The 16,017-nt window shown below is 40.8% G+C and overlaps 1 protein-coding gene across 10 annotated transcripts in view; it reads right to left on the reverse strand.

Moving 5' to 3' along the window:
- Positions 1-16,017, reverse strand: part of myo5aa (myosin VAa) — a 61,152-nt gene that overhangs the window by 10,882 nt on the left and 34,253 nt on the right. For 5 of the 10 annotated variants that reach the window (XM_039794321.1, XM_039794317.1, XM_039794322.1 and 2 more), the window contains exons 15-31: positions 14,480-14,482; positions 13,334-13,489; positions 12,768-12,865; positions 12,501-12,587; positions 12,013-12,121; positions 11,534-11,745; positions 11,151-11,307; positions 9,630-9,869; positions 9,276-9,524; positions 8,321-8,414; positions 6,874-7,019; positions 6,599-6,712; positions 5,844-5,978; positions 5,332-5,388; positions 4,852-5,079; positions 4,235-4,243; positions 2,180-2,280 (exon numbers count right to left, since the gene is read on the reverse strand). In XM_039794321.1, coding sequence (XP_039650255.1) covers positions 2,180-2,280; positions 4,235-4,243; positions 4,852-5,079; positions 5,332-5,388; positions 5,844-5,978; positions 6,599-6,712; positions 6,874-7,019; positions 8,321-8,414; positions 9,276-9,524; positions 9,630-9,869; positions 11,151-11,307; positions 11,534-11,745; positions 12,013-12,121; positions 12,501-12,587; positions 12,768-12,865; positions 13,334-13,489; positions 14,480-14,482 — 2,195 coding nt within the window. Of the gene's footprint in view, positions 1-511; positions 593-2,179; positions 2,281-4,234; positions 4,244-4,851; positions 5,080-5,331; positions 5,389-5,843; positions 5,979-6,598; positions 6,713-6,873; positions 7,020-8,320; positions 8,415-9,275; positions 9,525-9,629; positions 9,870-11,150; positions 11,308-11,533; positions 11,746-12,012; positions 12,122-12,500; positions 12,588-12,767; positions 12,866-13,333; positions 13,490-14,479; positions 14,483-16,017 lie in introns of all 10 variants that reach the window. The other 5 variants (XM_039794319.1, XM_039794318.1, XM_039794326.1 and 2 more) reach the window with 3 other exon arrangements.

Below are 16,017 nucleotides of genomic sequence, written 5' to 3' on the forward strand. Positions count from 1 at the left end.
ATGATTTTATAAATCATCTTTTAATGTTAACCATACATGTGGCACAGTGAATCCTTGTTAACTGTATCTTTGGATGGCTATCTTAGTGACTACCTTATCCATAGGCCAGTAAACCAATATTATCAATGGGGAATTATATTTTCTAATAATATGTTGGATTCATGTTACATTTTGATTTTTGAAAAAACTTTCAAATATTAACAATAATTTGGAGGCCCCCCTGTAGTAACTCTGAGGACCCCCCTAGGGGTCCCGGACCACCTGTTGAAGATCTCTGGTCTAGAGTAAGTCACAACAACCAAATCACAAGCAGTCTTACAGGTCCTAAAACTGGCTAACTGGACAAATAAACTGAAAGATAGATGTGAGAGAAAAATATGAAAAGGTTGATAAAGCGTGAGAGAGAGAGAAAAGAGGTGAACAATGAAAAACAGCAGCACACATCCTTTCCTGTGAAAAGGCAAATGTATCATGCTCAATAAAGACACTTGTGTTTAAAACACAGTTAGACCTGATGGTTTCCTTTAAGCCCTGATTAACCAGCCACAGCTCTCCGTCCTCATTCAGCTTATGGAAGTCTGGAGCGGCAGATCTGACCGACACACAACACAAAAGGAACGTAAACAACACAACAACAAAAAACAAATGCGGGATGGTTGGGGGAGAGGTGTGCAAGACAACAACAATATGCCTTCTTCTCTTTATCTGAGGTGTCTGCATGTGTGCATGTAGAAACACTCTCCAAATTGAAGCTATATTATCTGGAGTTTGAGGTGTACTGAATGGGACTTTGGAGGAGAACCTGCATCTATCTTCCTTTTGGTGGCACTTCATTTATTTGGTTTAACCATAGAATTTTCACTAAAAGTGGAAACGTTCTTTGCCATTAAGATTCAGACTGTGATTATGTGTCATTTTATTTAGTTTCAAAACCAATTTCAATTATTCTGATAGCCTCGGATTCAGGTTCTTTGTCACTGCACTGCTGATTGCAACAGTGGTGGAGCCCTCTGTTGTCTATCATGTGTGTAGCAGTGTAAATATTAAATATAAATAAATATTCTCTACTCATGTCAGTGTTTGAAAAAAAAAGTTCACAAGCAACAAAAGGGAGCAACATGGGGTAATAGAGGGATAAAGGCAGTGATGCAGAGTGTAACTTTTTGGGCAACTCTGACAAGTAACAATGTGCATGGACATTTAATTCTTTAAAAGATTGCTGCGCATCTCTGCTTCAACAAACAAAGAAAACAAGTGGCTCTCATGCAGGATTTGTGCCAAACTCATTCAATGAAGCTGAGACAGGAGGCCTCCTACAACAACATCCAACCTTACACAAAGTCAGTGTGTGAGGAAGTCGTGTTGTAAATCTATGTGTTAATAAAGGTGAAACTACAACTGAAGATGACAGATGTACCTTTTTAGCGTAGATATTTTCATGCTTTCATGCTGCACATTTTGTAAACACTGCACTATAAGTATGAAGTTCTGCAGCATCTCCAAAAACAGACCGGAGCTGTTGAAACCACTGACTCTTTGTTTTGAGGGAAAACAGAAACTACCATCAGTTAAAGAGACTCTGCTCTTGTTCATGCTGAACTATGAACTCCCATGCAGAGCTATGTATCCTAAAATGTGACTCCAAAGCCAAACACACATTCCTTGACTTCAAATACTGGTAGACACAGTTTGTTAGAGCATAAGTAAGAACTAAACTGTAGCTAGAGCTACATTACTCAACATGCTGTTAAGAGCAGAAAACGACACGCAAAGCTACCCAAGCTTTCATCAGCGCTGCGACCTAGAGTCAGATGTTTTAGCTTCAGTAATATCAGTCATCTGTAACATTTTCAACCCCGTTTGGCATCAGCGTGGCCATGCATGCTCTGTTCCATGATGCATAGGCCAGGTGTCATTGGTTACCTCAGCCTACTCAGGAGATCACTGACTTCCAATGGCTTACGCATGAACCTAGGAGATCTGCACAGGACAAGGCAGTGTTCACAAACAGAAATTTCTTGCACATATATCACGGTAAGATTAATAATGGAGCGAGAGCTCGGTTAGATAAAAAATTTGGACAAAAGATAGATGATGGTGTCGGGTGCTTGGAGAGAATTCAACACTGATGAATGTGAAGAGCTGGAGATTGGGAGGAGAAGTGGCTGTAACAAAGTACCTGTTGGTGTCTTTGAGGCCTATGTAAGCTTGCTTGAGTTCACCAGCGTCCTTCAGTTTGGACACATCCTCAACATAGGTGGAAGGCTCGGTCATAGTCTCCTAGAGAAAGGTAAACAAGAGGGACAAATGAGAAAGAGTAACACCACATTCAAAAGAGTGACCTGGCTGCTACAACTGCTTGCAGAGCTGCATCATGAACCAGTTCCATACAGTTTAGGTGTATGAATGAAGACAAGTGAGTCAATGGTTCCATGAAATTTGAGTTCACACTGCTGTGGGGAGTCAGCATGCATGTTGTTGACTCCCTACCAGCATCACTTTAGCTGCTGGCTACCACTGTCCTTTTACTCTGACAATCATCAGCCACTTGGAGCCTCGAGCTGAAACAGTGACAAGCCATCAAGTGACGCCTTAGCAACAGCCCTTTATCTACAGGGAACGTCACTTCACAGCGGTGGCATCTTTTTCTAGCTTTCAATAGACAAGAGGTGCTGAGCATCAGATAATAAGCAGCAGGGGATTAAGGTGAACAAAATGTTTGAGCAGGGTTGTGACTGCTGCGTGACAGTTTGATACGAAGACAAGGCTCAATTCTGAATGAAAGAGTGACACTAGGAACCATTATACAGTATCTGTACATCTGTGTAGCTGCAGTATAATGCAGCAGAAAAACTGTTTATTTCTTTAGTGAGTCAACAGCAACATGAATAATTCAACGCCACCTACATTTAATTTTAGTACAGACACAAGCCACCACTGCCCAGCACTGTGAAGTAAGCCCCCTTGTCTAGATCACTACATTTTCAAGCAGTGCTTCAGAGTTGCATTATTAATCAAATATTCAAATGAACTTGAATATTATGTTCTGTATTTAAATGTTGTTTTCTGAATGTGCATTTCAGGAACTGAGTACCGTCAACTGTATCTAAATTTTGAAAACAAAAAGCACACTAAATGTTGCGTTAACAGAAATCTACAGGCTGCAATTTCAAATTCAACTTGCAGATTCAACTTGTTTTATGTTTGTAGTAACATCCATCCTTGGGTTGTGAATGTATTACAGACAGTGTTCACAAGGACATATGCAAAATGGCCACTGAGCCGAACTCTCAGTGACTTTCAGTGAATTAAACAGTCCATAAATGCATTCAGCCAGACAACGGACGAGACAGATGAGATCATCAAACTCCAGCCTGGAGAGGACAGAGTGTGAGTGTGAAAAGCCTCTTAAAGTAAGAATGCTGAGCATGCGTTTCCTCTGTGATTTTATGTCAAAGCTGTGCTTAAGTGCTTAATAAGTTTGTCTTCCACATTTGATCATAATATGGTCGCCTGTTGTGGTTCCAGTGCAAGTTGTTCAGAGGGTAATTCCAGCCTCGGATGCTCTCACGCCGTAACCTATCATTAATTTAATTTTCAAAAAATTCAAACAAACAGTCTTTGTTGTAACCACTTCCCTCCAACTGCTATCTTTACTTTAGTCCTCTAATTGAGTTGATTTCCCACATTTCCCAGAGAAGCTTGTTTCATTCAGTATGTGGAAGTGGAAAAAGGAATATTGGTTGTGACTGAGAGGAGCAACTTAAAGTAAAGCTTGTTAGAAATTGCAATATGCCACTTTTACAGAATTGAAGAAAGCCAAGCATTTTGTCTCTCATTTGTTTAGGTACTGACACCAACCAGCTGATGTTATGAAACCTTTTCTTTCACTAAACTCTCTATGCAACTCTATAATTGTGCTGGAACCCACTAGTAGCTATAATTGGACAGCTGCTAGTGAAAAACATAAACGTCCACCATTGAACAATCACTTGAAATAGAATTGTTTAAGTATCTGAGGGTATATTTTAAATTACTTAAACATTTTTCTGGCAGTGGTCGTACGAGCTGCACTTGTTTTCACACGACTGCAGAGCAAACACAGTGGACTTCTGCTAAGATGACATATAAAATTGATTGCTTGATCAGATTTCTTACGTTAAGAGGTTTTACATGCAAACACCGTGACAAAAAGTGTCAAATACTCATGCATGATGCTGTTTTTTAACTGTACCTTCTCATCCTGTGGGAAAGCATGGATGGAGGAGAGAAGGTGTAGACAGGAGTGTTAGACACACTGACGGTGCAGTGAAAGAAAGCTACATACAGTGTGAAAAAATGTGATTTAATAATAATTTTGACCCCAAACTAACTAGAGTTCAAATGTCAATCAAGTCATGTTTTGCCATTAATATGCAAATGAAAGAGATTTTTAAAACTGTTTTAAGTTATTTATGAAATATTAAAAACAAATAATCTCAGATAAAGATCACTGGCAAAATGCAATAAAAGTGATCATTAGGCCTTGAGAGATTTGGACTGATCCTTTTGTCTTGTCTGGGGATATTGTGCTAACAAATAGACAAACAGAGAAGCAGACATGGGTGAAAACATAACACAGGTGTAAGGTGGATGCAAGCAAGCAGGGTACCATCCACCGAAATCTGGCTTCATTTTGTGAGAGAACAACAGCACCATGTAGAGCCTAAATGTTTAATTACATGTGGATGATTATTGGCCAAATACTAGGATTTCCAGGATCCTTGGATCTGTTCCACCAGAGCAGTGGTGATGGATGTACTTTCCCTCTTTGAACATTGAGAAAACAGAGCGAGTAAAATCTTCCTCTACCTTGTGGTGCAAGGCTTCCTTCTGGCTGACCAGCTGGGAGCGCAGGATCAGCACCTCCTCCTTACGGACCTCCAGCTCCTCACAGGAGGCGTTGAGCTGCTCCAAGACCACTTTGTAAGCTGGGGAGCCCGGGGCCCCGGCGCCTGTAGCTGCATTACCCAGCAGGCTTCGCCTAATCTCCGCCAGGTCATGTTTCAGTTTCTTGTTCTCCGACTCCAGCTCCTGGCGCTGAGAAGTGAAAAGATTCAGTGTCGGGGGGGGGGGGTCATAGTTATAATAACAAGTGGTAAATGAGGCTTTCTGAAGCTATGGCAGTAATTACTGTTATAAGGTTGTCTGACTTTGGATCAAGTCATTCTCTGGAAACAGTGAGTGAACATGTGCTAGTGTGGGACCCCCTCAAAAACGAGAGGATACATCTCAAATTTGAATATATAGTGTAGTGTCACTTTTTTACTTCACACTCCTCTGACAGATTACCTTAAGGGACTCGTACTCCAGCTCTGCCCCGCGAGCCTTTTTAAACTCTACGTCATCCTGAAACATGGAGCAAAACGTGTTGATGAAGAGGTGTTTGGGACAGTGACAAAGTATAGAATACATGATGCAGTTCAGTTTGACACACGGCCGAATAAGAACATTAACACTGTTAAGAAAACTATGTTTGTTGTTGTTTAATCTCTTGTTTTCTTTGTAATAACATATGTATCAACTAATGACACACTTATATGATGCACATACTTAATATACGTACAAAAGCCTCTTATTATATTAAAAGAGTCATGAAAAGTGTAAATAGGTAATCGTTTGTACTGGGCTGTTACATTTTACGTATGTATATTACTGCGTTAGAAAACTTTTCATTATGTACTATAGAAGTTTAACAATCCTTTACCATGGGTTAACACACTAGAATGCGGCTTATACCTTTAAATGTTATATAATTTGTTAATAAAGTGATATATTTCAGAGCCCAGTGTGGGTGTCAGTACCCTGGCTCTAGCCCGCTGGAACTGGTCCTCTCGGTTTTCCAGTTCGTTGCGCAGCGACTGCTTTTCTTGCTCCAGTTCGGTGAGACGTTTCTGCAGCTTCAGGGTCAGCGAGGTGTCCATTCCTCGTGTCACATCCTGCACAACAAAGAAAGGTTAGGACAGAGCATATGCCCCATGAAAAGTATTCAAATGGCAATGGTTAAATGAAAGGCCACTTTAACGTCAGCGACTATTTTGTGACAGTCGAAACCATGTGTGAGGGAAGTTGTCTTTGTTCATGCTGTATGTCCCTAACAATGTAACCTTTGAATTAAATCACATTTGACCAGATGCATGAAATCAGGATAAACTTCCCTTGTATTTGATTATGCTGATTCCTTTACAATGCAACCTTTGAATGAATTAATCTTGACCTGACTGCATATGCTAAGGCGTGACCTGGATGCCATCAAAAGATTTTCACTTCTGGCTGGTGAGCCCTTTGTGCAAAAGACTAACTGAAAGAAACAACCGTGACCAGAGGGGGAGGACCAATTCAAGGTATAAAGAGAAAAAGCAGCTTCCAATTTGTGTGCATATCACAAACTAATCTTTAGTCTAGCCTTGTGTACCATGCTCTGAGCATTTAAAGTGTGACAAAACTGTAAGAGATTTTTGTCTTGTTGTCAGAGTGGGATTACAAAATTGCCACGACACCATGCCTCTGGATTTCTCCTCTTATTTAATGTGACCGTACTTAATGCAAACATTCTTACTTCGGCAGCACGGGAACCTTCTTCCAATTCGGCGTACTCTGAGTTGTAGGTATACTCGGATTCGTTGCTGCTGTGGGTGGAATCTGTTCTCCTGTGGCCAGGCTTGGACACGTTCTACAGATGAGAGAAAAAAACAAGCCTTTACATTTTTTTTTTTTTTTTTTTTTTAAACGACGAGTTTGAAGTTGAGCATCACTAAAATGATGTCTAATTATGTTCAGAAATAAGGTAAACCTCTCATAAGTTTTGTCTGGGTGTGTGCATGTGTTCCTCACCGAGGAAACCATCGCCTCCTTCAGGTCGTCGTATTTCTCCTCGAGGCGGAGGTGTTCTGTCAGGAGATTCTGGTAGCGAGATCGCTCCTCGTTCAGATCCGTCTCCAGCTGCTGAGTCTTCTCTACTATAGCACGGGCCATTTTCTCTGACGGGACAAAACATAAAGAAGAAGCAGTCAAAAAACTAGAATATATATATATATATATATATATATAAATAAATAAATAAATAAATAAATATATATATATATATATTTGAATCAATCGATTCAAATATTTAATTGTCCATAGGTGACTTGTGATTAATCGCCAATTATTCTAAAAAATTGTATGTGCTCCTGAATAACCTCAAAGGTACAGTATGTTAACAAAATATGCTGAAAGCATTATATGGCAAACTGAAGCCCATCAAGCAAGAGCAGATGGGGACATATGACCACATGACATATTATCTAGCATGGCCTGCCAGTGGCCAGGGGGAGGAGGGTTCTCTGCATCAGTTGTAACATTGGCCAGCAAGTGGTATTTGGGAGTCGACCTACTCCGGTGGTAACGTAATTCACGTTGACAGGGGCGGCTGTGGCTAAGTGGTAGAGAGGTCGCCTGCCAATCGGAAGGTTGGTGGTTCAATCCCTGGCCCTGCAGTTCCGAAGTGTCCTTGGGCAAGACACTGAACCTCGAGTTGCAGCATGTGTAAATGTGTGTGAGTGTTTATCTGATGAGCAGGTGGCACCTTGTACGGCAGCCTCGGCCACCAGTGTATGAATGTGTGTGAATGGTGAATGGTTCCTGTACTATGTTAAAGCGCTTTGAGTAGTCGTTAAGACTAGAAAAGTATAAAAACAGTACATGCAAACAACTTTAGTGTTATCGAAAGAACCATCTGGCTTTGAAACCGAACTTGCCATTCAAAAGACTGTTTTCTATATCCATTTCTGCTCAAGGAGGTTTGTTTCTGCTAGACATTCACAACGGAGTGGAGCGGCCCAAATCCAAGAACGAGCGTGCGTAAATAATGCGTCAAAAACAAGCCGAATCTAGTTCCTTCATATTTAAGAGACGACAAATAGCACTAAAGGTAAGATGAAAAATATGTATATGGCGTTTAATTATGGTCAGAAAAGCATTTTCGTTTTTTGCAGAACAAAATAATGTCACAGTGAAGCTGACCTTTGAGATTTTGGTTATTAAATGTCATCACTTCATCATTTTGTCCTATAAGTCATTTGTGTGAAATCTTGTCATGATTAGTGTTTTGTGAGGTCACAGAAACCTCTGACCACCCAAATCTAAATCAGTTCAGTTGAGTTTTTGCCAAATTTGAAGAATTTCCCTCTGGGTGTTCCTGAGATATCGCAATCACGATAATGGGACAAACAGACACATAACCGTACATGATTCTGCATGGCTAGATGTAGAACTTAGCTATGTGGTGATGTTTGCATACCTGTCATCTGCTGACTCTGTTCCTGAATCAACCTGTTCAAGTCGTCCTTCTCTTTCTTTAGCGAGCAATTCTGATCCTTCAGCTCCGAGACCATCTACACACACACACACACACACACACACACACACACACACACACACACACACAGCAGCGACTGTCAGCATCTTGATCTTGAAAGGAAGTCCATGCTACAGAACTAAATGTGACTGATCCGTTTATTTTGCACATCCGTCATGTAACCCATTACTGTAACTCCTAACTCTCAAAAGAAGTGCTTCTCATTTAGAAAAACCTCCTGGATTATTTGAAGGCAAAATAGGACAAAATACTAGACAAAAACACTGAAAAAATAAAGAAAAAACACAGAGTACACACTTACACACAGTTCAGTGGCTACCTCACTAGCACACTAGTCTATCGCCTGTGCTCACCTGCCCCAGGGCAACACTGCCCTCTCAGCCCACCATGCGCCCATTTCCACCTGGTTCGCTTTGGCTCCTAAATTGGGGAAAACCTGTTTTCCTCTGTTGCCAGAAAGTATTTTGCAAAATATATATATTTCCAGGAAACTATAGGAGATTGTTCTAATTGGGAGCCATTTCTATTAAACTTAGGTTTAAACTAATAATAGGACTTCTGACAGCCACAGTCTCACTAAAAGTTGAAAACTAAGTAGAGGAGAGAGGACAGAGGAGGTTTTAACTAGAGTAAATAAATAAGCAAAAAGGGAATTTTCCTTGAAATTCAAAACCTCCATATTATTCTCTAAAAAAGATTCAAAGATGCCATCAACATCCAAGGAAACATCTGCGAGCCACAACCAAGAATAGGGAAACACATCTACTGTTCTACAGAAGACATGTAACTCTACTGTATATACACTGTGCACGGGGATGCCGGAGGATCAGGACAACTAAAGGTAAACGGACAGATACGGGTGTGGATCCCATCTTACTTTCTCCATTTCGTCCCTGTAGGTTTGCGCCCAGTCTTCGATGGTCTTCTTCTCCTTCTGTGTGGAACTCAGCTCCTTCTTCAGCTTCTCCAGCTGCTCCAGCAGCGAGGTCACCTGGTTGCCTTTGTTCTTGGCGTCCTCCTCCACCCCGCGCAGCCGGCTCAGCTCGCCTCGCATCCGCTCCCTCTCTGCTGTGGACGAAGTCTCCAGACTGACTAGCTTCTCGTTGATTGACCGGTTGTCCTTGGTCTGGAGGCATGCGACAGATCATAAAACAGGGAAATCAAAAACACCCAAATGACAAAAATGAATCAATACATGAGGACACAAAAATGGGAAAAAAGGGCAACTCACCTGCTCGTCGATTCTCCTCTGCAGCTGCATGATCTTGTTCTCCATGCCTTTGTTGAGCTTCTTGAAGTGCTCCACTGAGCGAGCCTCGATCTTCAGTTTCTTCAGCTCGCGTCTGGCCTTCATCCTGCGGAAGCAGCACTGCAGGTAGACGAGTGAGACGAGGCAGCGCTTGTACCAGCACCGAGCCAACCAGCCGCGAACGCGCTTCTGAATGATCACCGCATTGTGCTCCCGCAGTAACTAGAGACAGACACAGAAACAGAAAAGGGGAAGCAGAGAGAAATAAGAGCACATGTGAATATTATGCACAGTCACAATTTTTCAGATTTTACCATAAGCCTAATATTCCTGGTTTCTCTTGTTACAGGTTGTTTGTATAAGTAAGACAGAATAGGGCAGTAACTGCACCATAAGTATCAGAGATGTTTTATTGATTTCTTCTTGCAGGGTATATGCAGGAATCCTGAAGTAAAATTTAGTACATTTTAAGACCTTTTTTAAGACCCTTTCCATACATTTTAAGAGCTCATCGCCAATTCAAGAATTGACTTTTATATAAAATATATATATATATATATATATATATATATATATATATATATATATATATATATATATAAGGCTACACTTATCGCCTTCTGACACACATTACACCCATTCCAGAAAAAGGTCTCAGCCATGGTTCAAACTCCTTGTCCTCCAACCATGTTGGAAAACCTACTGTAGGAGTTTGTTTATGGTCTAATTTATATTATTCATTGATTATTATATTATGCACTGATATTGTAGGTAGTGGGCGTGTTCACCGGGGTTTGGGCGGAAGTGATAGCAGCATATTCGTTTGCTTCACCTGTTCACCTGGTTTTTGGGATTTGACAGAGAGGGGGTGAGCCTGGGAGGGAACACTTTGTGTTGACCGCACTCACGCACTTATTTGCATCACAAAATAACTTTACATTTGGTAACTGCAGTACTAATTGTATATTACGTGTGGAGGAATAAATTATTGAAGTGGATCTTCAGCGCGTCACAGTGTGTTTTTCATCTCTCAGTGTTTAGTCCCTTGGCGCAGCATTTTTTTTGGACTGCTTACAGCCGCAACACCTACATTTCCCTATTAGCTAGGTAGCACCCATGTATAAAGGGACCTACAGTACTGTATAAAGCAGCAGCAGTCAGTGGGTCAGTGAGCGGGTTATCCTTTTCAGATGAGATCAAATCAAGCAGGATTCCATAAACAAACTACACAGAATCCCACTAAGTGACCACGCAAACTTAAGCGTTCAACCTCTTTGGGCAAATATACATTTTGAAGCAAGCTACAAAATTGAATACCTTGGAAAAAGGTGTTTATGACTTTTTAAGGGCCTTTCACTAAATTAATTCATCAACTTTTAATACTTTTTAAGACTCCACGGACACCCCGTCTTGTTTTAAGAAAACTGGATCTCAGGACTTAATAATAGACAGACTCGTTAGGATGAATATATTTTGAAGCATTTCGTGTGATGTGTGTCTTACCCCCTGGTACTTCTGCCGGGCCATATAAGCTCGGAGGATCGTCTGCATGACCAGAGCAGCAGCCTGCTTCTGCCTGTAGCGTTTCCTCTCCATGCACATCCTCTGGTACTTCTGGATGATGGTGGCCGCCTGCGTGCGACGCATGAACTTGGCCAGGCTGAGGAGACCCGAGATATAAATGTCTCAACTAACATGCATTTCAAATTTGAATATAACTTTAGAGCCTGACTTATTTAACTGCAATAATACTCAAAATAAACAATTTTACCCAGTATTATCTTATAAAACAAACACAATCGGTCAAAAGGAGTCAAATGTCTTTGTGTGTAAATGATCTGTTTTAATGGTTGAAGGGAGGTGCATATCATGTTCAACTGACTCACCAGCGAGCCTGGTATCCTCTGGTGAACCTCTGGATGGTGATGGCAGCGCTGCGCTTGCGCAGATACTTCTTGCGCGCCAGCCAGCAACGGATGGTTTTCTGGATGCGAATGCAGGCAACACGCAACTTGTCCGCCCGCAACTTCTCCAGGTAGGCGACCTGGCCGGCCCTGAAGAAGATCTTGGTCTTACCAAACTGGTATTTATCCTGGTCCTGAAGGAAGGCAGGAGCAGAGCTCAAGAGTTAAGACATGATTGGATGGACAAAAAGAGACATATGTACTGTGTGTGGAACATTCGCTATGGTTTTGTTTTTGCACAAAAAGAGGCAAAACAAAGGACTCCGTAATGCAAAACTAAACAGAAATCAGATAACATAATAAAAGAGAATTCAAGATTGATATGCCATAAGCAATGGAAATCATACTATAATCATACTTTTTAGGGAAAAAAGGAAAGGTAAAAACTCAGATAGTCTGACCTGCACCAGTTTCTCCAAAACGTTTCTGCATGTCAACTTCTTGTCAGATAACACATCCTTCTGCTTCATCAGCACTCTGTAACGGCTGAAGAACTCCTGATACGTCCATCTGAGACACACATGCACACACATTTTTTTCTTTTAGGTTCTGCTCAAATTGTAAGGTTTTCAGGGTTAGTATATATCTAAAATGCAATAAGGACACTAGTAAGTAAAGCCAGGAAGCCAGACAAAACTCGACAGGGAGAAATCACTTGTGCAAATTGAGTTATGATAGATAGAGACATTGATCAAATCAATCAGGCACCGAGCTGGCAGGCTGCATAACTTTAAGGATGTATTCAGACACAATGTATGCACAGCAGATTCTTAACTGCACGGTCAATTTGCATCTGCCTTCTGCTCAGAAATCTTTAAGGATACAACACATATCAAACACAGGAGAGTCTGTGGGAAACATTAGCAGTGTTGCTGGGATGCATCAGTACCTGGACGGGAAACCTGCAGCGGAGATGCGGATGGTTTCCAGGACACCACAGGCTCTGAGCTGCTGCACTGCACGTTTAGGATCAAACCTGCCAACAACAAATAACCACAGTCAATAGGACTACAATGACTTACACCTGAGCTAAGACGGTGGCTTAAAGAATATGAATAAAAAAACAATAAAAAAACAATAAACAATCACATCAGACAACAGTTTACTTGAAAACATGCCTAAGAGTTTTTCATAAACAGAGAAGAGGAAGACTCACGAGAAGGCCAACTTGAAGTCATTGGGTTTGATGCAGCGGACATAGTGGGGAGTGGTTGCGTTCAAAGTATCCATCAGCATTTGCAGAGAGTTACGAAACTACAAGAAAAGACCATCATCATCATCACCATAACTTCTTTTGTAGTTTCAAACTCAGGCTAAGTGCATTTGTTAAATGGGTCTTTATGATCACATGCTGCTGTTGTTTGTAGCGTTATAATCCATATGAAAAAATGATTAAACAGAGATAATGTACTTCAATCTAGAGAATGGATTAAAAAAATAAATGATCCCTCAAAACCTACTAAAAACTTAAGTTTTTTTTTTTTAAATGAAGCTGCAATTCACAACTGGCAGAAATAAAAACTATTGACAATGAATTTGGACAAAAAAGGCATGTGGGTAAACAAGACGCACAATATTTTGTGATATATCTAACAAATATCTATCAAAATGCACTGGATCTGATCTCATTTTGTGAAATTAAATTCGACTGGGCGCCTGTGTAAACACCAACACTGAGTATGCGGGCAACATCAGAAATAAACACTGGAAAGAAATATTAACCTGGCAGCCGACAGTCTTCTTGTGCTCCTTGCTGCTCTTGTCACGGCCCTTGTCAGGTTTGATGCTGAGGCGGGTCCGGCCTCCGGTGCCAGGGACCTGACCAGTGGGACTGGTGGTTTTCTCCTCGTCCTGGAACAGCTCCACCAGCAGGTCAAACTGGGAACAACAGCCCACTTACAGTCACAAACATGTAGGCAATATTGATTTACTGAAAAATAAGTTAACCACAAAGCATTTTGCTCTGGACGTACTGTTAAATTAATCTTCAGACTAACAGTCTCTACTTACAGTACATGACATGCATATGGATTCTCTTACCTATTGCATAACGACTTACCAAGCATGACAGCTTTCTTTTTAGCATTTATAATTTGAGTGTTGAAAACCATTAGGTTGATGACTTAATTTTTTTAAATGCATGAAGTAATCAACTAATCTAATCTAGTAATCTAATGTAGGGACAGTTTGACATGAAAGTTAAATCATCTCAACATTTTCACACACTAGATCACTGGATAGTTTGAATAGATGAGTAAGTAAATGTTGCTTGATTTGTTGATTAGCGTTTGTTAAATTTGTTCATAGTCAGATCGTTATTACAATGTTTCTTAAAGCCAATGAAAATAATGAAATGTTATGGTTTGTCATATATGACAATATGCAGCGGCCATATATGATGCATGGCATTATCTTGCCATGGTGTTATGAGATAAATAGCATCATGTATGATGCACACAGACATCAGTCATGTTCCATATAACACTGAGGTTATATGAGGAGGAGGTTTGTTATGTGCAGCTTCAGGTCCTCCTGCTGTGCTCAGAGCGTTGCCATGCTGCTTCTCTCGCCAGCGTCATTAAGCAGGACAGCCAAGGCCACAAAGGCTTTATGCGCTCTCAGCATCATTCTGAAAATATCCTTCTTCCTTTATCCTGTTTTTATGTTCAATCTCCCTAGAGTGTTTAGTGCTCCCCGTGCAGCAAACTAAAGGCACACGCAACTTCAATCTCCTCAATTCCGTTAGAGTGAAAATAACTCGGTGACAGAGACAGAGAGAAAGAGAGAGACGGGGAAAGAGAAAATAGGGAAAATAAATAAAGGAAGAGCTACAGGCGGGAACAGCATTGTAAGAACGCCTCGGTTTACCTTCTGTTGGCAGGGAAGGGTTGTCATGATGAGGACAGAACCAAACATACATGGACAACACATGGAGACACAGTGACAAAAAGAAACAATGACATTAAAAGGAAAGAAAACCCACAGTTCAAGTTCAAAATCATTATGACCCCCCACCAAAAACTATAACACACATCTACGATTCAAACTGAAAAGTAAATAAAAACCAGGCAGACTAATGATGAGGCTGAAATGGATGGAAGGAACGTGATGGAATGATGATTTCTATCCAGAACACTTTGGGATGCATTTCCCCTGAGCTCCGAGCCTGCATGAAGTATAAAGCATCACAGTCTATGGTTTGAAGACGGCCACACGGTGGAATTGTATCTCTTGTAATTTTGATCACATTCCTGGAATGCAATGCATCACGGGAAAGCTCTGCATCAGGCATTTCTCGAATGCACTGTATTGATTTGACCTGCAAGCAGATGCCGGCGTGAATGCGAGACTCCGTCTTGCAGGCCCCGATGCAGTTTTGAGCATTGCAGACCTTTGGAGGCCTAACAATGCCGCAGTATTTAACTGCATACGCTTGAAAGAAAGTTCCTGTTTTAGACAACCTGGGTTTTCTTTTCATAGTTTTTCGCCAATTGCTAAGATCTGAGATTTAAGTGAAACTGCTTAAAAAAAAAACAAGTCCACTGCAGCAAGACACACGAGTGGTGAGAGGAGTGCAAATTTTAAACAAACCCCCAAATCAGCCAAACTTATTTGGAAGAGAAAATGAAGGTGAAAGTTAAAATGTTCGACTTTGTCTCACTGTACTTGTCGTTGTTGTGCACACAGAATGTTTACTGTGCAACGAATGATTATTAGCAACGTTTTCAGGTGTGCTAACTTTGGGTCTGGATAATTTGGCTAAACTGTAAGCTTGTTTACAAGCTGCATGATCGATTACTGAAGGTTTCCTACCCCAGTTCGTTGCAGCGATGTCGCTCAGTTTCCACATCTCAAGCAGTTACTTTGGCAAGTACAATTTTATCAATTTATCAATTCATTAAGAAATGATGGCAAAGACTACAAAGAAGAAAACCTAAGTTGTACTGAACCAGAATTTTCTTTAACTCTCTTTACAGTTGAAGGGATATAAACAGTTAGAAAATGCATCATCCTGAACCCTTTCTCTGTTCACCTATGGGCAATCACAAAAACAGATCTTCTTCCATGCCTCATAGAGAGCATATTCTACATTCCTTATTTTGTATTTTATAAGGAATTGCATGTTAATGTGTTACTGTACATGGTGATGCAATAAAAAGATTTAGCGGTTTAATGTTTACAGAATAAAATGTCAGACATTTACGACAAGGCCTTGTGGGAGAAGGTTGAGTACCAGATTTGGCTTCTAGAAAAAATAAAAATCCTGTTGAAGCAGCATTTTACAGATGTGTTCCTCATGGTATGAGCAAACAATCAGCTAGATGGAAAACATGCCAACACGCGCACACTACGTTTCACTATCTTTGTGGGGACCCATCATTGACATAATGTATTCCCTAGCCCCT

This window comes from Perca fluviatilis, chromosome 3, assembly GCF_010015445.1.
Source record: "Perca fluviatilis chromosome 3, GENO_Pfluv_1.0, whole genome shotgun sequence".
Classification (NCBI taxonomy): Eukaryota; Metazoa; Chordata; class Actinopteri; order Perciformes; family Percidae; genus Perca; species Perca fluviatilis.